The 27,659-nt window shown below is 36.0% G+C and overlaps 1 protein-coding gene across 3 annotated transcripts; it reads left to right on the forward strand.

Annotated features, from left to right (window-relative positions):
- The first annotated feature begins 393 nt into the window (after nt 1-393).
- Nucleotides 394-27,071, forward strand: CIBAR1 (CBY1 interacting BAR domain containing 1). 3 transcript variants are annotated; one of them, XM_044914255.1, is made up of 9 exons: nt 394-524; nt 1,091-1,325; nt 3,627-3,695; nt 4,647-4,748; nt 6,781-6,786; nt 8,650-8,754; nt 18,270-18,383; nt 24,402-24,521; nt 26,216-27,071. In XM_044914255.1, exons 1-9 carry the CDS (start codon nt 499-501, stop codon nt 26,303-26,305), a joined length of 867 nt encoding a protein of 288 aa, XP_044770190.1. In that variant the 5' UTR covers nt 394-498; the 3' UTR covers nt 26,306-27,071. The 3 variants fall into 3 exon arrangements, with proteins under 3 accessions (XP_044770190.1, XP_021543910.1, XP_044770191.1); XM_021688235.1 differs by lacking the exon at nt 6,781-6,786 and adding an exon at nt 7,458-7,463; XM_044914256.1 differs by lacking the exon at nt 18,270-18,383.
- Nucleotides 27,072-27,659: the final 588 nt, after the last annotated feature.

Here is a 27,659-nt window from a genome sequence, read left to right on the forward strand (position 1 = left end):
CAAGCGGAAACGCTGAGCAGATGTTCCAAGGCTAAGTGGCGCAGAAGCAGTAACTGGACCCCACTGGCCTTTAGTTGTACGTTTCCCTCCTAGTTACTGGTTGATTGGCTTTTTCCCTCCTTGGCTCGCAGTCCAGGCTGGAAGGACTGACTGGAGGCGGTGTTTGGTAAGCGCGGCTCTCCACGCGGACGAAAGGCCCGCCAGCGAGCGCCGGCCACACTCGGCGGGAAGGAAAGCGCCAGGCGAACGCGCCGGAGGGGTTCGGGCTGGGCGCCGCGGCCCGCCCCCCGGCTTCCCCTCGCCGCGCTCCCGCCGACTCGGGCCCTGAGCCCGGGGACGCGCCGCGTTGCCGTAGAAACGCCGGAGCCGGCGCGGCGGCGCGCGGGGCGGGCTCTCAGGCTCCAGGAGGCGGTGGCTCGCGCCCCGGCGCACGGTCGGGCGCCTCCGAGCCCAGGTCGTTGGGCCCCGATCAGGGTCCCCGGCCGTGCGCAAGGCAACATGTTGAGGCGCAGCATGGAAAACCGGTAACAGCCCCGGGGCCTCCGCTGACCAGGGCCACCCCCACCCCCCATGCGAGGACTCGGGTAGGGGAAGTGGAGCCTCTCTCCGTGGGGCCTCCGTGCCGAATTGCGAGCCTGGGCCGGGGTCTGGGCCGAGCCCGCTGCGCTCTGGGGCCTACCTCCCCCTGGTTGCAGCAAGCCCCGGAGGCCAGGGGTGGGATGGGCGATCTCGGGGATCACGCTCCCCGGGCGCCGGGCCCCGCATTGCCGCGGGCTGTGCAGACGGCTGGGAGGCAGCGGGGCGCCCAGGCCTCGCCGAGCAGCCCTAGCATCCGCGGCCCCGCAGCGGCGCGGCTGGCCAGAGCCCGGCCTCTTCGTGCGCCTACACTGTCGGGGGTATTGAGGCCAGGCCCCAAAAGGGGACCTAGAAGACTAGAATCCGCCCCTCGGAGATGGTGGGATCGTTGATGGTTTGTGCCTTCGAAGCTGCAAAATGCCCCGGGAATGTTTGCATATCAAATTAACGTGGAGATGAAGCCCTCTCATCTCTAATGAGAATGATTTGCGTTTTGTGTTATTTTTTTCTCTAGGGACGCTCAAACCAGACAACTGCAAGATGCTGTCACAAATGTGGAGAAGCATTTCGGAGAGCTGTGCCAAATCTTTGCTGCTTATGTGCGGAAAACTGCCAGACTGCGAGACAAAGCAGATCTACTGGTGAATGAAATCAACGTGTATGCCTCTACAGAGACCCCAAATTTAAAGCAGGGCCTGAAAAACTTTGCTGATGAGTTTGCCAAACTTCAGGATTATCGACAAGCAGAGGTATGGAGGTCACAGCGTCATTGTTATGAGTGAGCCCTGAAGTAGTGGATGAAGAACCCGTGAAGACTTTCACTTGTAATCCACCTAACTGCAGTGGCGAACGCACACTTGATGATAAACGTACATTTTCATGTAACATTGTGTGAGTCTATTAAAGGGAAGCTTCCTGTGATTTGTGATTTTACCGTTTTCAAACTAAACTTTAGGGTGTCCTGAAGTCCTGAATTTCCCCACTTCATTTGCCAGCTTTTGGCCAAGGGGTGGCTATTTACAGGGGTAGTAAACATAGTACCCATGGGGAAGAAAAGGAGCATGACTTGTGTCTGGTGTGCACGTAAGTATATTTTAAAGTATGTCTGGAGATGGAAGATGTTGAGAGTCGTAATGTGAGTGAATAAGTAATGAACGGACAAGAGATCTTTGTTGCTTCAATGCTCTGGAAAGTTGACCAATATTTCATTGACAAAAAGAAAAAAAAGCAGCATTGATTTACTGATTGATATCATAGGTACTAGTGAGACTGTGGGGTCGTTTTGGTTTTTTTGGTTTTGGTTTTTTTGCTTTGGAAGGGAGGAAAGAAGGTGGTGTTGTAATTGTTTTCTTTCTGAAAGCTCATTTTTACTTTTAATACCTCATAAGCACCTTCACTTATATTTATATTAGTTTTCAAGATACAGGTTAAATGTTAGAAGTTGCCCAGTTAGAAGCTGTATTGCTTCTCTTGTACTCCTCTCATCAGTGTTTTTGGTACTTTTTAAAAGCCTAATACAGAAATTTCCGTCATCAAAAAAAATCACAAAAACAAAATGAAGATAATGATCTTTGAACCTATACTTGCTATTCGTACCAAAATTTGAGTAGTAATTACATTTGGGGGTACTTTTTGGGAAAAGTTGAGTTCTTGTCATATGATATTCTATAATAAACAAGCAACTCTCAGTTACACATTAACTGGGGACTTCAAAAATAATATATACTCACTGATAACCCTAAAATCCTATGTTAAGACAATAATTTCAATGCCCCTTTCTAGAAAAACTTTATGCTATTTATCAAATAGCAAAGTGAATTGATTTACATTTGTTCTCCTTTTTATTTCCCTTGCTTACCAAATGGTGGAAGTGCTAATGAACAATGAACAAAAAAGGTAGGCGACAAAAAGGAGAACAGAAAAAAAAGACTTGAATAATCCTTGCACTGAATAATCAGCGTATGGATTATTCGAAATGGTAGATAGACGAAACTATCCTGAGTATTCATGGTTTTGATTTTAGGATTCCTAATACTTAAATGCTCAATGAGAACCTGATTTTTTTCATTTTCCTAAAATCTTTTAAAGTGAAACATTCATATACATTTTGTTTATAGAAAAATCAATATGAAATGAAATGTACTATATAAACATGTATCATCAAAAAAAGCCTTCTTCCTGCTGCAAAAATAATACATGTTCATTTTAAACAATTAATGTCATCTTGTGTTACCTGTCCTGATAAAGAAAATTTTAATGTCCAGGAGTTATTTTTCTTATGCAATATTTGCCTTTAAAAAGCCCATTTCTTCTGTGCCTTCCACTAGTGCTGTTAAAGGAAGTAATTACTCAAAACGTGATAAAAATCGTAATGTTTAAGAAAAACAGTTTAATTCTAAATAAAATATCAACCATGCAGTTTGACAGCTCAGCAACACTGAGACCATTTATCTTTTTCTCCAAGCTTTGGTAATTTACAAATGGCTTCCCAGAAAAGGATTGCAGCTAATACAGTTCTTTTTGCTTTTGAGGATTGTGTCGCTTTAAATTTTTTCAATATGCTGTATCTTTCAGCTTCAGTTTTCTTATCTGGAAAGTTGGACTATTACATTTCGAAGATAATACATGTAAAATATCCAGTACTATGCTAAACACACTGAAATTGGTAGCTGTACTAATATGTGAGATGTCTTGAAACTTACCCAAAAGCTACTATAATGAAGAAAAATAATACAGAGATGATCATATGGCAGAGATAAATTTCTTAGAAACCTGAAATGTTTTCTTGCCATATTGCATACTAGATGCTTTTCTGCTTTCAGTGTTACTCTACATCTTAACAGCTTTTATTGTGTTTGAGTTTAGATTCTGAATTTTATCAATTGCTGGTGATTATTCTTTTACTTATAAACTGTGACATTTTAAACATTTTAAAACATTACTCTGTGTATAATTATGTTCAGGTTAAATAGCCCAGGTTTTATTTCAGAATTTAAATTTTGATATGTCTATGTTTCTTTTCAGTTATATTTTATAATAATTTTCAATAGGTTGAAAGACTTGAAGCCAAAGTAGTTGAACCTTTGAAAGCTTATGGAACCATTGTAAAAATGAAACGAGTAAGTAAATTCATTTTCCTACTATTATTAACTATTATGGCAAAGAGTATAAGGTTTCCAATAACTGTCCTCTTAATAAAAACTACAGCGTAGTTTATACAGGTTTTTTACACACTCTGTGAAGCATCATTTCTTAGAACTTTGTGAATAATGAAATATTTTTAATGAGCTTACGAAGTAAACCATAGCAACATGAAGCAATACTTTATTACAGAAACTTTAAAATATTAATATTTATAGTCATGAAGAACTTATTTTACTAAATGAACATAAGATTATATTTTTCATTTTAAAGCAGGCAATAACATGTAGACTAAAAGTGAGTATGACAAAGTTGTATTTTTTTTATTGAGGTGTAACTGACATACTAGTTTCAAGTGTACAACATAATGATTCAGCAGCTGGATATATTGCGAAATACCCACTACAAGTCTAGTTAACATACATCACCATACATAGTTAGAAATTTTTTTTCTTTTGATGAGGACTTTTAAGATGTACTCTTAACAACTTTCAAATATGCAATACGGTGTTAGTAACTATAGTCACCATACTGTATGTTACAACCCCAAGTTCTGTTTTTTCAACCAACTTTGAGGTATAATTTACAGACAATAAAATTCTCCTGTTTTAAGTGTTCATTGAGTTTTGACAAATGTATATACACATATAACTACCACCACAATCAAAATTTTATATGTATGTATATAAAATTATATATGTGGTCAAAGGTTTGCATTGAAATTGTCTGTGTCATTATTTGAGAGGGTGTTAAAGAAACACACATGTGCACACTCTCACACAAAGACCACACACTAATTTTGCAGTAATAATTCCTGTGCTGGTAATGCCTGGACCAAACAAGGAGTGTTTTCCCATTCTTAAAACAGAGTGTGTGTATTTTATTTCTTAAATCAGAGATTTTCATTAATCAAAAATGCTTATTTTCAGGATGACCTCAAAGCAACATTAACAGCAAGGAATCGAGAAGCTAAACAGTTAACTCAGTTAGAAAGAACACGTCAGCGAAATCCATCGGATCGACATGTTATTGTATCCTTTGACTTTTGATCTTTAAAAAAATGTTTTGTAAGGTATGCTGTACAAAAGTAAATATATATGGAAATTACGCATTTCTGCTTTTAAATGTGCAGAAAATTTTAATATAAAGGTTGAAAAGAAACACATGCATTTACAAATTCTCATTATAGAAATCAACTAATTATAAAGAGAATACACCACCTAATTCAATCCCCTCATATTGTTTTCCAGAAGAGATACTAAAAAAAAAAAAAAACACTTAAAACGTTGATGTTTTTATAAAAAGTAAGTTCAGAATTCTGAGTTTTTTTTTCACATGATGACTGAATATTAATTTTAAAATGAACTTAAAGATCTATCATGAATGCAATATATCAATGCCCTGTCTGCCCCACTTTTGAGAAAAGGAAGGAAGAGTCATTTTTCCCCAGTATAATTCCTTTCACCTTTAGAAACAATAACAATGTGAAACCACAATTAGGACTAGCAGCCAAAGACCTTCAGGAGATTCTAGAGTAAAATTGAGGTTCATAGCTGGACACAAAAGGATCTAGATAGGGCTGTCTACTGTAACAAGGCTCTTCTGTTAAGAATGATGTGCCTTGTTCATGACTAAACAATAGAAAATAGTGCCTGGCTAATTGCCAGCAATTGGGATAAGTGCAGTTGTATAGAAAGTACTAATTTATCCCGCTGCCTCTTTTTCCCATTCCTTCTTATGTCTCCTTCCTACTTCCTAAAGGTTTTTACTGCCCAGCTCAGCCAGAAACCACAGGAGGAGTGGCTCTATGGGGGCATTTGAAGTTGCAGAGCACCTCCATTCCTGAGGGGAATCCCTTGAGCAGTGATTTGGGACTATACCAATTGCCTGGTCCTCCTTCCTTTGGACCAAAGGTACATATGCCCAACCTTGAAATAAACAGAAGTGGGCAGCCATAGGGCTTGGAAGTGCCCATTGGAGGCTGGGACAGGAACATCTCATTGAGGCTTAAGATCTACAACTAGATTATGGAGTCTGGGTTTTAAGCAAGTCAGGCAAACCAGAGAATGATGAAAAATTTATGACTGACAACTAGGGACTAAGGGAGAGACCAGGTTGTCACCAGTTTTTAAGAAAGAGTTCAAAATTTTATTGTTTTGTTTGGAGGAAAATATATAAAGGCAGGAAAAATGTCACATCTGGAATCCTGAGTAGTTGGTAGGATTGAATCGGGTAATGGTATGGAGACTCAACACAGAAATGAATATTCCTAAGACAAGGATGTTTCTGACTTAGATGGTCTGTTGTGAACACTGCCGTGGAGGAGGTAGTCTTACACTGTAGATGAAACTAGAATTGGGTTCCCATGGGGGGAAATAAATACAACAAAGGAATAGATTATTGCTGTAGGTGAACTGCTGTGCTCACTGGGAAGAGTGGATTTTGACAACCTAAGACTATTATAGAAAATGACAATCTAAATATAAACATATTCAATATAAATATAAAAATATCCACTCATAGCATTACAGAATATTTACCAGGATGGACCCTTAAAATTCATCTGACAATTCAAAAGAGGTATGTTAAAGTTGAGTATGTAAAATAACATGGAGGAGCACTGATAGAAGAGGATGGGGTAAAGAAGAATCTCAGGGCTCTGGCTCACCGTTTCAGAAGCCATTTTTTCATTAAATATACTGATATCTCTACTCAGAGTTATATCATAGTATCTTAATCAAAAGCATTTGCTACTCAACTTGACCCATTATAGGATTTTGAAGAATATTCAGAAAAAAAGAAGAAATAGAAACCCATATCCTCTTTGCTAAAAATAGCTGTATAATTTTGGGTGAGTTGCTATGCCTAAGTAAAAGGATTTGAGACTTTCAGAAACAAATAGTAGTTGCTGGAGGGTGGTGGAAGAGTAAGATGTACCAGCTGTAGTTTCTGCTTCCCCACTCTCCCTTGGTTTAGCCAATTCTGCCTACCCATCTAAATTTTAAAACTGTTTCTTTTATCAATAAAATGGGGAGGGCAAAGACACAAGTCAAAAGGAAGTAGTCACAAGTGAAGAACTATATGAGTCACATGTAATAGTATTAAGAAGTTAGTCTGCTTGCGTATTCTCATTAGTAGGTTAACGTGCATCAAATAACTTAGAAATTTTTCATACGAATCTATAAAGGAGCTCTATTTTACTTTTGAATTTCCTGTGATGAAGGTATATTTTTAAAAATCTCAAGCCCAGCAATATAGAAAATTATTTTTGATTACTGGGTATGATTAAAAGTTAAAAGTTTAGGGGCGCCTGGGTGGCTCAGTCGTTAGGCAGCTGCCTTCGGCTCAGGTCAAGTCCCACATGGGGCTCCCTGCTCAGAGGGGAGCCTGCTTCTCCCTCTCCCTCTCCCCCTGCTTGTGTTCCTGCTCTTGCTGTCTCTGTCTCTGTCAAATAAATAAAATCTTTAAAAAAAAAAAAAGTTGAAAGTTTATATGGTTTTAAAAAACTTTACACCCTATATGGCAAATGTACACACACATACGTATAAAAATATTCTTTTACACTTAGTATCTTAAAATCGTTCATTTGAGTAAATCTAAATGTAAGAGTACATAATCACTATGAAGTTATAATTAATGTATAATTGCAAGATTATATAATTCTGTGAGCATATGATTTTAATTTACTTTAAAAAATTGTTCTCTTTGAAATGTATTTTTTCCTTTATGAAAAATTTCAGTCACAGGTGGGTAATAAAGTGGTGTGTCAAGAAATGGATCCTTATAGTAAACTCTTTTACTTATTTCAATTTATATCTTTTCTTGAAAGCAAGGGCTAAATGTCAGAATGATATGTGTCACTAAACTTTGATGACAAATGCACATTTTTCCCATGGATTAATTATTAAAGGATGATATTTGATACTTTTGAGTAAATATACTACATTAGTATAGGAAACAAAACTATTAGAAAGAATTTAATCAGAAAATTAGGCTATGTTTTTTAAAACCTCTACTGTTTAACAAAATATTTTAAATATTTTTGGGCAACACTGTTCTAAAGTAAGAGGTGCTTTTTTAAGAGAAATACATGAGTAGATTGGAAATGTTCTGCCCTTTACTGTAGCCACTAGCAATATATGGCTATTGAGCTCTTGAAATGCAATTAGAGTAAATGAGGACATAGTTTTTAAATTTTCATTTAATCTTAATGTAAATAGCCACATGTGGCTGCTGGCTACCACTTGACTATACAGTAGTATGAGTGTTGTCATTACAATATATGAAGCAAAGCATTAGAGTTGTCATCTAATTTGTTACTGGTATATATATCTTTTGTACTAAGGACTAACTAAATGGTAACAGTGTCGTATTGTTAGCTTCTAAGAAGAATATACAAATATACCCCATGCTGAAATAAATATTTATAGTATATATTCTGCCATATCTGATTAGGATATTATAAGATTAGAAACATTTAATGCATTTGGAGAACTAGAAATTAAGTCATGGGTCCTTTTTTGGAGAGAAAGCGTTAAAGGGGAAAGAATGAGAAGAAAAAGAATAGAATGATAAATGACATAGACAGTGAAATAGGTGAAAGCAGTAGAAAATATAGAAAATTGTTTTACAGTAAATAATCCAAGGGTAATATAGGGGAAAAAATGGGTTTTGTAGGAAGAAAGGGAAGGAGTTTTGGTTTCTTTCGTGTGAGGTCAGGAATCATGTCACTTAATAGATTTAAAGTTCTTTATTCTGCACGTGCTTATTATATAAATCATCTTATTTTATATGGTAAAATATATTATTGAACAATTTACAGTTGTTATGCCAAAAAGCCAGTAGTGCAATGGTAACATTTACAAATAGACTCAGTTGAATGGATTCTAACTTGAATTTTTTTTTATCTTTGGTTGGGGAATTCTTTTGCAGGCAGAAACTGAATTGCAGAGAGCTACAATGGATGCTACCCGAACAACTCGTCATCTGGAGGAAACTATTGACAATTTTGAAAAGCAGAAAATAAAGGATATAAAGGTAATAAAGTAACTTAAAGTTCAAAACATGTTTTCTAATGTTATTGTTTCATTTAAATGTATAAAAAATTTAAATTACTAATTTTTTTAGCCCATAGTCTATATGAAAAAGATACTATAAATAAGAAATATCAAATGTTATTTTCCCATTTCCTCAGATACTCAGCTTGTTATCACAAGTACTGTTTAATCAAAGGAAACTAACATTTATGTTCTTGTGCATCCAGTGCTATTACAGGCACCAAATATGTATTATCTTTTAATCTTATAGCAACCTCATAAGAATGAGGTGGTGTTATCCATATCTTATGAAATTTAAGCAGAGATATAAAGTAATTTACCCAAAGTATCATAGCCAAAAATCTGAACTATAAACAATTATGTATTTTAAAAATCTGTGCTTTCCATTATAATACACTCTCATTAAGTACTCTCTAGTAACTACATCTTATCAAATAAATGAATAGGTGAGGGTAGCCAACCACATAAAGTTGCATCCACCATGATATGGTATCACAAGAATTGCCTTATTTTATTGTAAAAAGCCAGTAGATTTGACACCCTTGGGATCATGGACTTCAGAAGGTCTTCAGTGACTTTTTCATAGGCACCTGGACAGATTTGGAGGATTGCTTGTGACCATAGTAAGTCCTTTAAAACAAGTCATCTAGGATGTGTTTTGGCTCACTGCAAATTTTCCAGGATCAAGCTTTAAAGAAAAATATTTTTGTCATTTTATAACTATTAACAAAGAAAACATCCTGCTTTCAAAAGTTATGTTCTTATCAATAAAATAAGCACCATATGCCACTTAATAATCATCATTCCTTTTTAAAGTCCATGAATTAACATTCATTTGCACCTTCCCCACCCCCCCCCTTCATAGTTTCAAACAATTTCAGAACTTTGATTTTTCTGATAGCCATGCTCAAAGGTCTCTAGTTTGGTCCTGAAGACCAAAAACCTTTTTTTAAAGCCTCTCAATTCACTTTGCACTCTGCTGTGTAATGCATGAAGAGCATCTCAGAAAGCTGCCCTGAGACAAACTCCATTTACTGAGGTGAGAGAGTGTGGGTGGGATATAATGTTTTACACTTGCTGACATCATCTCTTAAATTGAGGGGGAAAGGAAGGTTATTAAAATAAATTAGCTTTAACCTGAACGATGAGAATGGAGACTTGTGAGGTATGCTTGATTCCATTGCCACCTAAGGGCTTCGTTAGTGGTGGCAGTCTGATTCCTCACGTGGATCCACCACTGCTCCTCATGCCCGCAAAATTTTCTTTTACACGTGGCAGTCTGTCTCTAATCTTTGGGCTCACTTCAGGTTCAGACTACCTCTACAGATGTTTTTAATTCCCTGAGCAACCACCAGTTACAAAATGGGCAGAGAGTGAGTGAGTGCAGAATTCCCAACTGCAATTCCTACAATTCCTGAAGCATTAGGACATAGAGGGACTGCAGAGTGGAGGGTGCACAAAGAAGAAAGGGGCTTTCAAGCTTTTCTCTTTGCCTACGGTATTATGCCCCTGGAAGGAAGTCTCTTGGTGGTCACCAAAAATGTAAGACAAGAAGAAACCTACTTTTTAATAAATTGAGATAGAATTCATACACCATACAATTCACCCATTTAAAATGTACAACTCAGTGGTTTTTAGTGTGTTCCAATATGTGCAGCCATTACCACTCAATTTTAGAACACTGTTATCACCTCAAAGTAAGACCTAGTACTTTGCTGCTTCCCACACCCCAACGCTCCCATCCCCACCCCAGCCCTAAGTAACCACCACTAATCTGAAGTCTCTATGGATTTGGCTATTCTGGCCATTTCATGTGAATGGAATCATAACATGGTTTTTATAACTGGCTTCTTTCACTTAGCATGCTTTCATTATTAGCTATATATATATATATATATATATGTTATATGTATATTAGCTATATACATGTTTTCATATCATAGCATGTATCCTATCAGTGTAAATCATTCCTTTTTATGGCCAAATATATTCCATTATATGGATATAACCACATTTTGTTTATCCATTCATCAGTTGATGGACATTTGGGTTGTTTCTACCTTTGGGCTATTTTTTTTTTTTTTTTAAAGATTTTATTTATTTATTTGAGAGAGAAAGAATGAGAGAGAGCACATGAGAGGGGGGAGGGTCAGAGGGAGAAGCAGACTCCCTGCCGAGCAGGGAGCCCGATGCGGGACTCGATCCAGGGACTCCAGGATCATGACCTGAGCCGAAGGCAGTCGCTTAACCAACTGAGCCACCCGGGCGCCCACCTTTGGGCTATTTTGATTAATGATACATTCATGTACAAGTTTTTGTATGGACATATATTTTAATTTTTCTTACATATATATCTAATTAAATTGCTGGATCATATGGTAACCCTATCTTTAATCATTTGAGAAACTTCCTGCACCATTGTACATTCCCACCAGTAATATGAGGGTTCAGATTTTTCTGCATCCTCACCAGTACTTGCTGTTCATCAGACTTTTTCAGTACAGCCATCCTAGTGGGTGTGAAATGGTATCTCATTGTGGTTTTCAGTTGCATTTCCCTACTAATGCTTATTGGCCATTTGTATATCTTCCTTGAAGAAATGTCTATTCAGATCCTTTGCCCATATTTTAATTGGGTTGTCTTTATTATTGAGTGGTAAAAATTCTTTATCTATTCTGGATACAAGTCCCTTTTCAGATCTATGATTTGAAATTATTTTCTCCCATTCTTAGGGTTCTTTTCAATATCTTGGTGTTCCTTGAAGCAGAAAATTTGTAATTTTGATGAAGTCCAATGTATTTTTTGTTGTTGTGGCTTATGTTTTGTCATATCTATCAATCCATTGCCAAATCTGAGATCTTGAAGATTTATCTGCTTTCTTCTAATAGTTGTATAGTTTTCATGGTTCAATTAAGCCTTTGATCCATTTGAGTTAAGTTTTATATATGGTGTGAACTGAAGGTTAAACTTCATCTTTTTGCATGTGACTGTCCAGTTGCCCAAGCACGATTTTTGAAAAAGCTATTCTTTCCCATTGAATAGTCTTGGAACTCTTGTTGAAATGGTTTTATTTCTGGACTTTGTCTTTCATTGATCTATAGGTCTCTCCTTATGCCAGTACCACACTATCTTCATTAGCATTGCTTTATATGAATTTTAAAATCAGGGTGTATGAGGTCTCCTTTGTTCTTTTTTAAGATTGTTTTGCTATTCTGGATCTGTTATAATTCTGTATGAATTTTAGAATCAGCTTGTCAGTTTGTATAAAGAAGTCAAGTGGGATTCTGGTAGGGATTGCATCAAATCTGTAAATCAGTTTGGGGAGTACTGCCGTCTTAAAATTAATTTTTCCAATCCATGAACATGGGATATTTTTCCATTTATTTAAATATTCCTTAATGTATTTTTAACTGTGTTTGTAGTTTTCAAAGTATAAGTTTTGTGCTTCTTTTCTTAAACTTTTTCCTAAGTATTTTGTAATTCTTGATGCTATTGTAAATGGATCTGTTTATTTAATTTCATTTTTGGATTGTTCATTGCAAATGCACACAGAAATAATTTATGTTTGCACACTGATCTTATATTCTGCAACCCTGCAGAACTCATTTATTAGCACCGATAGTTTTTTAGTAGATCGCTTAGGATTTTCTACTTACAAGATTATGTCATCTGTGACAACCTACACTTTAAATGCAGACCCCCATGATCTAGCAAACTTCCAGAAATGGTTTCCAGAGGTTGATATTGAACTCTGTTATGGTTCTGAATTCCCCTTTTATACATCTTTCCTCCTCAGTATCAAATTGTTTCTTTTCCAAGTTAGGCCTCATTTGAGATCTTTTATGATGAAGAGGGATGCACAAATCCCATACCAGAAGCCTCAAAGACAAGTCAAAAAGAGTTACATTATTGCCCCCCTTTGTTGATGTTAAGCATGTCTCACATTTCTGTTTATGAGAAAAATTCTTAGAAAAGTAAAAATCGTTGATGCCACTCATAATTTTGAGAGAAACATCAGAACATTCTTATTCTTACCTGTTATCAGGCTACTGCTTCAGATGGGGACAGAGCTTCTGGCTCCTTCCTTAACTTCCCAGGGGGGCAGAATGAGTGAGCACTGCTGGTAACTGTACTACTGTGTTCGAGGTGGGTTTAATTTACAAGTCCATCTGAATTTTGGTAGCAGCATTAATCAGCAAGGTAGCACAATTTTTAGATACTTTTCATAGGAACCTTGCAAAAAATTTGTCTTTCTGAGAAAAATTGTTATGGAACTTATTGTACACAATGTGAATGAAAAATCACAGTCCCTGGGGTGCCTGAGTGGCTTAGTCCACTAAGCAGTTAAAAATCCCGACTCATGATTTTGGCTTACGTCATGATCCCAGGATCAGGAGATGGAGCCCCACACTGGGCTCCATTCTGGGCATAGAGCCTGCTAAAAATTCTCTCTCTCCCTCTCTGCCCCTCCCCCTGCTCATTCCTCCTCCTCTCTCTCTTAAAAAAAATCACAGTCCCATTTGCTTCCCATGTAATCGGAAAAGTCATCAGTTATAGGGTGAATGTCAAGAGAATTTCAGATCTATAGAAAAGATCTTGACCAGGGGTGACTCCTAGAACAGAGAGGGACAGGAATGCAGTATGTGGCAAAGTAGCTAACGTGAGCAAGAAACATCTTCTAAATTTAATTTTTAAATGCTTTATTTTAAATCACGATAAATTTTTTTCACAAAATTATTGAGAAAAATGTAATAATCCTACTACTCAGAAATAATCAGTTAGCATTCTGGTTTATATCATTCCAGTTTTTCTTCTATGCACATATACACAATAGATATGATAACAAATTTTCTTAGGTATTGACTATGTCACATATTATATGCATTTTATGTGGATAAACTCATTTACTCCTCACATCCTTATGAGGAGCATGATAGCATTTCCCCTGTACATAGAGCTATATTTAAGTGGACCACACTGTATGTAGCATCACTTTTTAAAATTTAATATATATCATGGGCATATTTGCTAAGAAACAGAGATGCATATCATCCTTTTTGGTATCCTCATAGTATTTTCCTATGGATATATTACTTTATCTAACCAGTCCTTATTGGTGGATATCTAGGTTACTTTTGCAATTATAAATCTCATTGCATCATTAAACATTGGCCTTTTTGTTGATCCAGTTATTCTTTTCAGATCAATTACCAGAGTGGCATTTCTGATTCAAAGAGCATGCACCCTTTAAATTTTGATACCGTCTGTCCACAAAGCTTTAAACTTATGTCCACAAAATTTTAACTAGCATTTCTACAAAACCTTGCATGAGTAACCCAGTGTACTAATGAAGAGTAGCAGTATTTTTAATAATAACTAATCTGACAGGTGAAGGAATCAGTGTCATCTTAATTTGCAGTTACTACTAAGATGGAATATTTTCATATATTTAATGACACATTTCTTCTTTAGTAAATTACCCACATTTTTCCTTAGCCTATATTTTTATTGAATATTGGTATTTTTCATATGAATTTGTAAAGTCTTTATATTGAAAAAACTAACCCCTTATATTATAGAGAAGATATGTTGCAAATGTATTTTCCCATTTTGTTTATGGTGTGTTTTTGCCTTAAAGTTTTATTTTTGTTGCCAGATCTGCTGGTCTTCTCCTTTTTGGTTTCTGACTTGGTGTCATGCTTACAAAGGTTGTTTTCATCCTTAAGTTTGTATAAATACTTGCTTATATTTTCTTCTAGTATTTGTGATATCTAAAAAAGTTTTAAATATTTAAGCATTTTATATCTGGTAGTTGTGTTTTGCATATGGTATGAGGTAGATATCTAATTTCATTCTTTTCAAGTAGATAAAATTTCTCTTGACATCATTTATTGAATAGCCTCTATTCTGGAGAACCATTATTTCCCCTTTACTTGCCAAAATGTTAGACCTTTTATGACTTTTTGGTTAGAAGTCTTACTTGCTAATTAAATCCTATGGAGGCTTTAATATTAGGAAAAGGAACATTTTCTAACTTAGCAAGTGTACTTCTTGAGTAATAAAAATAGCTAACTTGTTTTGAGCACTTATTCTAAACCAGTTACCATACTGTACTTTTTCTTGGATTATCTGATTTAGTCCTTAACCCCAAAACCTCTGAGGTGGTACTGTTGTTATCCCATTGTAAGAATGAGAAAAACTAGGGAAAAGAACATATTATATAAACTGCTTAATATTATATAGCTCTCATGTTTGTCATGATTGGAACCCAGATTTATCTTAATCCAGAGCCTATATTCTTTACTATACTCTCCTGCTTTACAGAATACTTCCAACAGGTAAGAATTTCAGATTAGCTCCCCCATCCCCCACCAATAAAAATTAAGTATGTGCCCAAATTGCCTTCTGGTCACACAAAATAAAATTGAAAACGGGAAAAAAAAGAAATCATTAATGCTTCTGTCCCTGATCATACTGACCCATTCCAGGTAAGATTATATGAGATCACTGAAAGTTAGCTGTATTTATTTGAGGAAAATTATTTCTAATTATGATTGGTTCCTAGAAAGTTCTACCACCCTTCTGGTCATTCACTGAAAATAATTTTATTTCAAAAACATGCTTTTTATATTCTTTCTTATATTAGTTGTCATCTAACTTTTAATGTTCCTTGCTATTATTCTCCTTCTGCCTATTTTCGGATATTTTATGAAATTCTAACTAGAAAGAGTATGATTGGCAGTATTCTTTTCTGACTATACTCAGAGATATAACTCTCCTCTGTGATAATCTTTAGGTTTCATCGACTCTTGGGTCAAAAATTCCAAGTCTGGGATACTAGGTTACCAGTACTACTGATTTCCCACGACTGTTTCTGACAGAAAAATAAACAGTATAAAAAATCAGTAGAGCCATTCTCCTCTTATTTAGGTGTTATAATACAGGTTTTGTCAAGAAATAAAAGTTCAAACCATAGAAGATTAAACCAAAGTATCACAAAACTTGAGAGTGATTTCCCCCCACCTTCTAAGTAGTAAATAATAGCCATTTATAAAGATAATTTATAAAGTACTTATCACTAATTAAAGCTAAATTTTGAAATTGGAAAATGGTAACAGACTAAAAGTTGATCAGTTTCTTAAAATGAGAATGCAGTAGTTTCTCTAATTAGAGGATATGAATAAAGAAAATAATGTATTGACAGACATATCTACGTATTTTTCAAGGCTTATGTGCTAAGGGGAATATAAATCCTATAAAATGCTAGTATTAAATAACTGTTAGTTCAGAGATGACACAGAGATTTTGACCATGAGAAATTTATTAACTATATTCACATATTTGAAAAATATTTTAAAATATTCACATATTCCACAAAATTACCACAGTGGAATAGAACTGAAGCCTAAATCTACAGATTTAGGTGTAATAAGGTTGTAAATGTTTGGATTTCACTAGTTACTAAATAGTGTATCTATTAAAGATTTAGAATGTCATTTGTGGAAATATTTAAAAATAGGAGTAACAACTCACTTGAGTTAATCGATTAAGCTTAATCCCTTATTTGAGGCTATTTTATTTCTCAAGTACTTTTATAGCATAAGGTAAACACCTTCTCTTCTCTATCCACGTAAGTAAACAGATGGTCTGTAAATATCCAAGAAAAACTAAAACATAGTTGACTATGTAACACTGTAAAATGTGATTCTCCAACCTCCCTCTGTACTTACCTGAAACAAGTTTAAGGGTTTATTGTATAATTCTAAGCCTAAGTAAATGAAAAAATTTTGTTCCAGCCTTGAATAAAAATAAAGTCAAACTATATCTATAGTTTTTTGTATAGTTCTTTATTTACTAAATGTAGAAAATCTCTAAATTTAAGATTTAGAAGGAAAAATGTAAGTCTGTGCTTGATTGTTCCCATTACCTAAAATGAGCTGCAGACCAAGAACCAAGTAGGAGTCTTCAGTATTTTGGCTTATCATTGGCTCCTAGTTCTGCTGTTTTCCCTCTAGGAGTTTCCACACTCCTAAAGGGCACTCGACTCCTTTCTAGCTAGGCAGCTACCTTAGGAAGACTGACAACTAAGTGAGTCTCTAAGTCCCAGTCCTAATCACAAGCCAATTCACCTCGAAGGTATTTCCTGGATATCTGGAGATTCTTGGGCATAATGCTGCTTATTAGTTGCCACTGCAGTATGCCAGAATCCTCTGTGGCCTACAGGAATTGACAGTAAGGGTCACTGTTGAGTCATAGTTGTGTCTTACCCCAGAGCCCAATCTTTGCAGACCAGAAGAGATACTTTTCTGCTACAGATCTGTTTACATTGAGTAGTGATCAGAAACCTATTAGTACTCCCTTAAATATTCTTCTAATCCTTAAGAAAGAATGGAGATGGGGGTGGGGGAATTAAAGGACACTAAGGGATAACTAACACTGTCTTCCAAAGTCAGGACCATTCCTATCTGGGTAGTAAACACAGGAGAGCAGGAATGAAGAGAAATGGATATTTGACTCTTGTCTTCTATAACCCACCTCTTCTCTCTTGCCCCTTTAAGGACAATGCTTGAGTATTTTCTACCTTATTCTTATTCTGCCCACTTCTTTCTACTTTAATGCCCTGATTTTTTATTTTGATAAGGGACAAGATAACAAAAGGATAAGATCCTATTTTATTGAAAACTTGTCTGGTTTGTATCCTTTCCTTACCTACCGACTACCTCACCCCTGCTTAGATCAACATGTACATCTTCATTCATTCTCTTAGTGCATCATCTTCCTTGTCATAAGTTATCAAGTTCATAGGGTTTACGTGCAGTTTATTTGTGAAAGAAATGATTGATTCCAGCAAGAATAGCACAGTACAGTAAGCAAGAACTGTAACCTTTGAAGAATCAGACCCAAGTTTCAACATTCTAGCTGTGAGCAACACTAGGCAAGTTATATATTTGTAAACTGGAAGGCTCTATGCAAATCCATGATGCTATTATCAGTGGTAACAATATAATTACCAAGTAATTCTTTTGTGGTTAGAGAATACAAGAACACATAGAAACATGATGGGATATAATTCCTGTCTAAAAAACATTCTATTGTTTAAACATCAGTTGGAATTACAAAATACCAGGTTTAGAACTGACCTGCTTTATCTAATACTTCTAAACATATGGTGACAGAGTAGTACATAATGGTATATACATTTTAGTCAGATCTTTTTTTATCATAAATGTCAATTACAAGGTATACAAAAACTAACTTAAAAAATAAGAGGGAAGTAAATGGTCAGATAGGAAATATTTTGTATAATTTCCAAGGTTGTGCTATAAAAGGTCTTTCCAACTATTTTTATTCCCGTTATCTTTTGTCATTTGCCCTGTGGAAAAAGAGATACCTTGGTATTTCATAAAATGCCAAGACTATAGTAAGGAATAAATTTACTAAATTCACAAATTCATATGATTGTTTAAATTCAAATCTTTGGTTTTTTTTTTTTAGACTATATTTTCAGAATTTATCACTATTGAAATGTTATTTCATGGCAAAGCTTTAGAGGTCTACACTGCTGCCTACCAAAACATACAAAAGATTGATGAAGAAGAAGATTTGGAGGTAAGACTATGTCTATCCAAGTTCAGTTCTTCTATTAAGATGGACATATTTAAAAGAAAGCATTAGGTTGTGTGGGTAAAAATAACTTAAAGTAAATAACTTAAAGTAAAATAACTTTGAGCACTACAGTGGTTTATCTTACTGTGTGAAGTCCCAAATAGCTGAACTTTTATGATTTTCTAAGTATGTGTTTTTAACTTTTCAAATTAACCATGGTAAAGTTCCAAGAGTTAATTTATTAATAGCTAGTTAATAAGGCCATTATGTGAAACAATGTATCATTTTGACTGGTGATGTAAGTCACTTAAGTATACTAACAGTAACAATGATTTGTGCTAACATTTGAGTGCTTTATGCTATGCAGAATACCCAAAACTTCACATGAATTTTCTCATTCACTCCTCACACAATCCTATAATAAGGTAGGTGCTGTTGTTATTCTCATTTTACAGCTACAAAAACAGGTTTAGAGGCTTTAAGTAACTTAACTTGACCATAGACACTTAGCTATAAATAGCAGAATCAGGATTCTTAATCAATATGCTATGAAATAAATGTAGATTTATAATAAGACTTGCTTTGTACTGAGAGTTCAGTGCAAATCCAATTGGCCAACTAATGTTAGAGCATTTAAATATCTAAGCCTGGCTTCAGCAAGCACATCTGAAGAGTAAATATCCTACCCTCCTATCTTCTAAAAGGGAAGAAAAAAGGCAGAAAAGTATTTTTGCTAAAACAGGTAAAATATTGGAGATATACTTTGTCCACATTTTATCTCTGTAGTAGAAGTGAAAAAGGCCAGGTAGTTTCAAGATATAGCCAGAATTCTGTATTACTAAGTGATAGAATTTGGGAATGTCTGCCATTTGACAATTGTGAAGATTCCCCGAGTTGTTTATTTATTAACTGTCCATCATAAAGAACACCTGGGCCTTCTCTTCTCACTACTGCATTGGTTCCAGGAAACTTAAGTCAGTAAAATCAGATTACAGCTTGACTAAAATGAAGAAAGGCACATGTTTTAATATGTGTGTATAGGTTTTCCAGTGCCAAAATCTCATCTCCCAGTTTTATGTCAGTTATGCATATATGATATTTCTGTTTATTGTTTATCAATAGATGGCTTCCTAAGGGTCCAGTCCTTCCAAATACTAAAGCTAAGATCTCTTAATTTTCACTCCTTTCATGTCCTATTTTTTTAAAAAATAGATCAAGCTTATATGTGTCATTTGTAAAATAATAAAATAGCAAATGTTTATAAAATGATTACTTTGGACAGCTACTGATCTATGCATTTTAATTATATTTTAATTCTCCCATCAACTTTGATAGAAGTACTTACTGTCCTCATTTCTATGGAAGAGAAAACTGAGGCAGAATGAGGTTAAGAAACTTCCCAGAGAGTCCCCTAACTAGTAAGTAATATAGCTGGGAGCCAAACCCAGAAGTCTGACTACTGACACTGTGTTTGCATCCTCTCTATCCTGCGAAGAAAAGTGTGCTTCTTGATGAGTAATATGCACCATTCCCTACAAGAAACAACACTGCATGGAGTGGCAGGTTCAGAATTGATCCCCCACTTTTCCTACAAGACTGGAATCCTCTTTACAAGTATTTTCATTCTCCTTTTTTCTAAAATGCCCTTGAGATGCCATTTGTTAATGGTCACTAAAGTTCCTTCAATTCTTTTGGACCCTAAGATTTTCCTTCTCATTCCAGAGGTCCTAGTTAGGTTTTTTGTCACACCACTTCTCTTACTACTATTCTTAATCAGCTAGCTAGGTAGCTCGTGAGAGGAGAGATTCATAAAAACTAAAGATCTCAGGGCTGTGTGGCAGATAAGTTTTTGACAAAGTATCAACTTCCCCACTTTGTAGTGGGGCAGTATTGAGCAAGTTCTTCATACTTCAGCTTCCTTATCCCTAAAATGGAGATACAGTATTTACCTCATTAAATGTTCCTTCAACAACTGTTTGTTGAGCACCTGTTATATGCCAGGCAGCATTTGAAGTTCTGAGGATTTAGCATTATAAGTTAGAAATGGTCTGAGTTGTCAAAGCAAAAACTTAAAAATCTACCATGGAGTTCAGACACTAACGGGCATACCTCAGATTGCAGCAGTCCAGAACTCTGCAAAAGGAGTATCACAACAAAGCAAGTCAAATGAATTTTTTAGTTTCCCAGTGCATATAAAAGTTATGTTTACACTATACTATAGTCTGTTTTTTTAAGTTTTTTTTTTTAATTTATTTATTTGACAGAGAGAATGAGACAGAGAGCACATGAGAGGGGGGAGGGCCAGAGGGAGAAGCAGACTCCCTGCCGAGCAGGGAGCCCGATGCGGGACTCGATCCAGGGACTCCAGGATCATGACCTGAGCCGAAGGCAGTCGCTTAACCAACTGAGCCACCCAGGCGCCCCTGTTTTTTTAAGTTTTTAATTCCCGTATAGTTAATATACAATGTTGTATACTATAGTCTCTTAAGTATGCAATAGCATAAGATCTTTAAAAAAGCATACATACCTGAGTTAAATATTTTATTGCTAAAAAATGCTAACCATCATCTGAGCTTTCAGTGAGTCATAATCACTGATCACAGGTCACCATAACATATATATAGTAATAATAATAATGAAAAAGTTTAAACTACTGCAATAATTACCAAAATGTGACACAGAGACACGAAGTGAGCAAATGCTGTTGGGAAAATGGCACCGATAGACTTGCTTGAAGCAGGGTTGCCACAAACCTTCAGTTTGTAAAAAACAGAGTATCTGTGAAGCACAAACTATTTAAGTTTTATAATATGACCAGTCTCATAAAAAATATAGTGTGCTGTAAGTATATGTGATGGAGGATTCTAAATAGTCTGGAGAAATCAAAGAATGATTTCTCAATGAGAAGTTTGAGGGATGTGTAGGAGAACCCCTGGCAACCCTTTCAGGCAAAGGATACAGATAGATACACAAAGATCCTGAAGCATAACAAACTATAGGCATAAACTGTTACTATTATGCCTATAGAGATTGGCGTGGAGAGGAGAGGAGAGGAGTCTAGGGACAGCTGTGAGACCAGGGGAAGTAAAATGATACCAAACAGGTACCAAGAAGAAAAAGGATCCTTTAAATACAGGGTTTCTTGGAAGTAAGTAGAGAAAATATGTAGAGAGAAACAGAGAAAGAACTTGCTATTTTTCTTAGGTGGTCCATGCTTTACAAGAACTGCTGAGACTTAATCTGGCAGCAGCTAATTTTTTTGCAGTTAGGCATCTAGTTATATTACAGACCATCTTACCTTATTTGTTCTTCACATAAAAAAGCATTGTCAAGCTCATTTCCCCTTCAAAAGATCATCTCTGTGCAATCACTTCAGAACATCTTGAGACTCACTCCTAGAAGAGATCTTGGACCATATTGGGAAAAGCATTATTGCCAATAAATATTCCTGTAAATCTGTTGTTTTGCATTGAGATTAATTTTAGTATTTAACTGGTTTAGACTTTTATCTCATGGGTGTATACTGTCTTCCATTTCCCACTTTTAACTTCATCTTTGCTAGAACAGTTAAAAAAGGAATGTTGTTCTAACAAAAATATATCCTTTCCAAGTAACAGTTGATTAATGAGTCATCTAGTTTTTATATAATACCAGGGTGCCAGTGTTCCATATCTGGCACCAAAACATAATATTGAGTCCTCAGTAACATGTTAAATAATCTAATTAGCATGCCTGAAGTACCCTAAAACACAAGTCTCACCTGTGGGTCTAAGTCTCATCAATTTCTTTGGTGTCTTGCACCTCTCTAAAGTTTAAAGAAATGTGTAGAGACATCCTTAGGTTTTTTTTTTTCCCCAAAAAACATGGGGATTAAGGTCATGTTAACATCATTCATTTATCATGTTACTGTCTTAAGCTGGAAGGAGTTGAAAAGATAAAACAGGGCTCCTTGCTCTAGAGGAACTTAAAGCTAGTAGGAGAGATATGTAATTACAGAACAATGAAATGAAAGCTGTATTGAGGGTATGAACAATAGGAGCTAGAGAATACAATAGGAGAAATTGACTAGAGAATAGGAGAAAGCGGAAGATGGTATTTGACTTGGCTCTTGAATGATGAGTTTGCTGGAATTCTGGGGAATTCTGAGGAATCAGTATTGCAAAGGCAGAATAGAATATGTTCTACATATAGGTACATAGGCTAGAAGTGAAGAGTGATAGGTAGGTTTGAGTCATCTTAAGCCTTGCAGGTCACCTAAGGAACTTGGATCCTGGGTAGTCAGGAGCCAGAAAGTTTTTTAATAATATATTTTGGTCTTCAGTAAGCTAATTCTAAGTAAACTATAAAGAAAAATGTGTAGAGTCAATAAATTAAAATAGAAGTACCTCAGATGAGAAATTGAGGGGCAATCGCCAGGGTTTTAGTTTGGTCTACTAAATGTATGGTAACATCGTTCATTGTAAAGGTGAAATGTAGAACTACAATGTCCAACACAGTAGCCACTAGGCATATGTGGCTAAAGTTAAAAATTCAGTTCCTCATTCATATGAACCACATTTCAAGGGCTTGGTAACCACATGTAGCCCTTTTGGACAGCACAAAATAGCAAGGATTTCTATCATCTCAGAAAGTTCTACTAGACGGTGTTGGTCTAAGAGAACAGAAGGTAGTTGGGCCTGTAAGTATGGCTATCAGGAGAAAGCCCATAGAGAATTCCTTGAAAGGTAGGCTTTAAACGCTGTATAGATAAGATCTTTCAGAAAAAGGTGTAAAAAAAAAAACATGGCCTAAGGGAAACCCTTTAAAAATATTTAAGGTATAAGCAGTAGAAAAGGAGATGTGAAGAAGTAGGGCAGCTAGCACATGAAGAGTTTAGAGATGGCATGCATGGAAAAGAAGTTTCATAACAAGGTCAGTAAAGATCAAGACAGAAAGATGACCTTGGTGGTTTCTAGCAGGAGCAATCTCAGTGGAAGGTGAAAGCCTACTTGTATGTTTTTGACAAATAGAGATGAAGTTGAATATAAAAAAAGATTGATCTTGAACTTGTTTGCTGGGGGAAGGAACCTGTGGAGAAAGCAAGCTTTTGTTTTATGGTTTCAAGTTTTGCATATAGGAAATATGCGCCTTGGAAAGAATCAGAATGACATTTGCTTAAAAAGGGGGTTGGGGGAGAGGGTGAAGAGTTGAGGAAAAAGGGAGTGAAGCTGAAGAAATTCACATCTGATAACCTTACCTATTTGTATGTTAAAGAAATGGGAGAAGACAAAGATATAGACAGGCTTAAGAGAGTGGTATTTGGAACTGTTGCTTTAGGGAAAAAAACCCAACAAAGGTATTCCAGATTCTAGTGAAGTTGGAATGCATAAATTATACTGGCTTCAACTTACTCTTATGTGAATACTAGCAGAATACTGCAATCAAGTTAAATTGGTAAAAGTTGAGATAAGCAGAAGACAAAGAATCAAAGGTATGACTGACTTGCAGCCTCCCTACTGGCAAACATCCTCTTTGAGGGTAGCAACTTACACATTTCCTCAGCAAAAGCTCTCACGTGATGGTTTGAGGACCCATAGTCACCTTACCTGGCTCAAATAAACTTTTTAGCTTTCATCTTTACAACTTAAAATACTGTTTGTATTGGGGCATCTGGGTGCCTCAGTTAAGTGTCTGACTCCTGATTTCGGCTCAGGTCATGATCTCAGGGTCATGAGATCGGGCCCCAAGTAGGCTCCTCGCTGGGCATGAAGCCTGCTTGGGATTCTCGCTCTCCCTCTGCCTCTCCCTTGTATGTGCGCTCTCTCAAATAAATGTTTAAAAATATATATTTTGTATTTAATTTTTTTTAATTAAGAGTAATAGAAATTTTGTCCTGGGAGGTGGAGGTGGGTGGATGAGCTTTTGCGGAGGAAATGTGTTAAGTTGCTAAAAAAAAATCTTAACTAAGAGGAACTTAATATGGCTTTCTGGATTTCCAGGGTTTGATATCTACTTTATAATGTTGCTTTATCATTCCAACAGGTTTTCCGAAATTCTTTGTATCCACCAGATTATGCATCCCGTTTAGATATTGTAAGAGCAAATTCAAAGTCACCTCTTCAAAGATCACTCTCAGCTAAGTGTGTATCTGGAACGGGACAGGTAAGCTAGAAACCATACATAATTTAAAGGAATTTGAGCAGCTGCCTTTGGTGGTGTTCAGTACTAAAAATGTTTCCTTTAAGTCCTGACTTAATATAACTTACCCTCCTACCTTCTTACATAAAGTAATGGAAGATTACACTAGGCGCAGCTCTCTTATCTCTTTATCTTGTATACTATAGCACATAATACTCTCTAAAGCAGAACATGTGAGAGCAGAAGTGGAAAGGACAAGAGAATGCGAATCTAGATTTGTTCTGCAGTATAATATGAAGAGCACAGATTCTGAAGTCAAACTGCTTAGGGTTTAAAAATTCCACTATCATGACTTACTGAAAATTATACCTAAAAAAGATCTTTTGCTAAACATTATCTTAGATACAGAAGCACATTATCTTTAGGTAAGAGTCAATTTTCTCATTTCTTCCACACCCAGAAAACCTGAGTTACCTGGGGGCTAAAACTGGGAGGGGTGAACAACCTTGTTCTCTAAAAGGCCACAGAAAAAAATGGGCCATATGGTCTATGTCCCAAGTAAGGGCAGCCATAAACAGTATATTAACAAGTCAATTTGGCTGTTACAGTAAAACTTTATTTACATAAACAGGAGGCAAAATGGGGTATAGCTTGCCAACTTCTGATCTAGAGATCTATACCCTTTTTCATACCCAGCATTCAGAATTCAAAATTGAGCAAAATATTTTCAAAATTTAAATTTTAGGTAAATGTGACCCAATACCTTCTATTTTCATTTGGTTCTCCTCTAAGCATTTGTTTACTCATTTATTTACTGCTTTCTATGTATGCCTCTCTCCCCCAACCAACTTACATTTTTATCATTCCAGCATAAGGTGCCTTACACATTAAGTTCCATATATCTAGTATCATAGTACATACAAAGTTTGTTTCTATTTCGAGCTAATGTTACCAAAATTAGCTAACATCTGTGTAGTACTTTAAAAGTACATCATTCCAGGGTTTCTTGACCTCCACACTATTGACTTTGAGCCAGATAATTTGGCAAGGGAATGGGGAGTAGTATCCTGTGTATTCTAAACATGTTCAGCAGCCTCACTAGCCTCTACCCACAAGATGCCAGTAACACACACAAACACACCCCCCAAGATGTGACAACAGTGTCTCCAGATATTACCAGATGGCCCTCAAGAAAGGTTTGAAGCAAGACGACCCAAGTGGCAATGGTCAGGACTTAAAGCCAAGTAGTGAATTCAGATTCTCAACTCATTCCATTTAAATCATAGTATTAAATTTTAATATTTCAGCTACCTAGCTGAAATATTCTTGGGAGTTTTTGTTATCCCTTTGAGGATTCTCATTGAAATGCCTATTTTTGTGACCCAAGAACTATTTAACCTAAAATATATTTGCCATAATATCCTGAATCTGTACCTTTTCTCTGAAGTATTTTATGTTACTAAAGTGCTGGTATCCAACTGGAATCTAATGGTTAATTTCATATTTTTGCTCAAAAATAACATGATAAATGAATGAAAAAACTGTGACTCTTTTCAGCCTTAGAGTACAATAATTCGTAGGGAAGTTTCATTACTAGAAATTATCTTCCTGAAATACATGTTCTATGTGCCCTTCTCTGTAAGAGCATATTAAAAAGATACCAAGCATGTAAACATATTTTAAGTTAATATATTTTTTAATGTGTTAACTTTTAACAGGTATCTACCTGTCGACTAAGAAAGGATCAACAGGCAGAAGATGATGATGAAGAGGATGAAGACTTAGATGTTACAGAAGAAGAAAATTAATTTTCTTAAGTAAACTTCACCTTTCAGGTTTCATCTTAAATGACTTGGAATCCAGAATTACTACACTGTAAAACTTTATACTGGCTTCATACACGTTAAACCTCAAAATGAAATCCCACTGGAAATGAAAATTAAAGGAAATTTGTGCTGACCAAAAATGAAGGTTTTAAAAAATATTACACACCAGTCATTTCAACATCCTATCCAACAGTATGTGATTTTTGTATAGGTTACATTTAAAAAAAAATTATGTATTTCAAAAGTATTTCATATTAATGCACTGTACATAGTTGTGGTTGCAGTATAAGTAGATGACAAAAAAACAAGAGATCTAACAATTTGACTTGCTTCTTTTGCTTTCATTGCCAAAAAAGGGTCTTTAGTCATTCTGATTAAATACAAATTCTATTCCATAAAGCCTTAAAAAAAAAGACAAGGGTTTTTTTTCCTTTCCTTTTTTTCACTTTTACTACAACCTTAAGTTTCATTGCTTGATAATTTACTTTTCAACAAGACTGTTATTTCTTCTGATTAAAGGTAATGGGACACTAAGGTATCAGTGTCTTAAATTTTAGATTAAAATTTAGCGTAAATTTTAGATTCAAAAAGAAAGTTACACTCAGCCTGATTCTGGTTTTAAAATGAAAATGATTATCATACTAGGGAATTATCCACAAAATTACAACTTTTGGAAAGCTGTAATTTGGTGGAATGTTGCCTAAGAAAACATCATGGAGGGCGCCTGGGTGGCTCAGTCGGTTAAGCGTCTGTCTGCCTTAGGCTCAGGTCATGATCCCAGGGTGCTGGGATCGAGTCCCACATCGGGCTCCTTGCACGGCAGGGAGTCTGCTCCCCTCTCTCTCTGCCCTTCCTCCCTGCTGGTGCTGTCTCTCAAATAAAATCTTAAAAAAAAAAAAAGACAAAAGGATTACTATACATAATACTTTAAGCAATGTAAAATTAAGTTTCTTTTAGACCAGACTTAGGTTGGCAAACTTAAAGGGCTAGAGTAAATATTTTTATAATCTGTGGGCTGAGAAACGAAATCAAGGCTAGTAACATAGGTACTTATGCCCTAGGCGGGTGGGGTGGGGTGGGGTGGAGGACCACCCTGCCCTAGGTGGGTGGGGTGGGTGTCTTTATGATAATCACCTGTGACCAACAAAGAATAACTGAGACCTAAAAAGGAAGTAAGCCATTGAAAGTGTTATCAATAGAGATGTTAAAAGGATTTAAGTTCCGTGGTTAGCTTTCTATAAAAGACTAACCCTAAAGACCCTCATCAGCAACCCTGTTGGGACCCCTCTCACTTGAGAGCTTTTTCTGTATCTTCACTTAATAAACTTCTATCGCT

This window comes from Neomonachus schauinslandi, chromosome 4, assembly GCF_002201575.2.
Source record: "Neomonachus schauinslandi chromosome 4, ASM220157v2, whole genome shotgun sequence".
Lineage (NCBI taxonomy): Eukaryota > Metazoa > Chordata > Mammalia > Carnivora > Phocidae > Neomonachus > Neomonachus schauinslandi.

Coding starts and splice junctions, on each gene's coding strand:
- CIBAR1 (XM_044914255.1), top strand. CDS start 499: ATGTTGAGGCGCAGCATGGAAAACCG. Junction 3,696..4,646: donor CCATTGTAAAAATGAAACGA/GTAAGTAAATTC, acceptor GCTTATTTTCAG/GATGACCTCAAAGCAACATT. Junction 8,755..18,269: donor AGAAAATAAAGGATATAAAG/GTAATAAAGTAA, acceptor TTTTTTTTTTAG/ACTATATTTTCAGAATTTAT.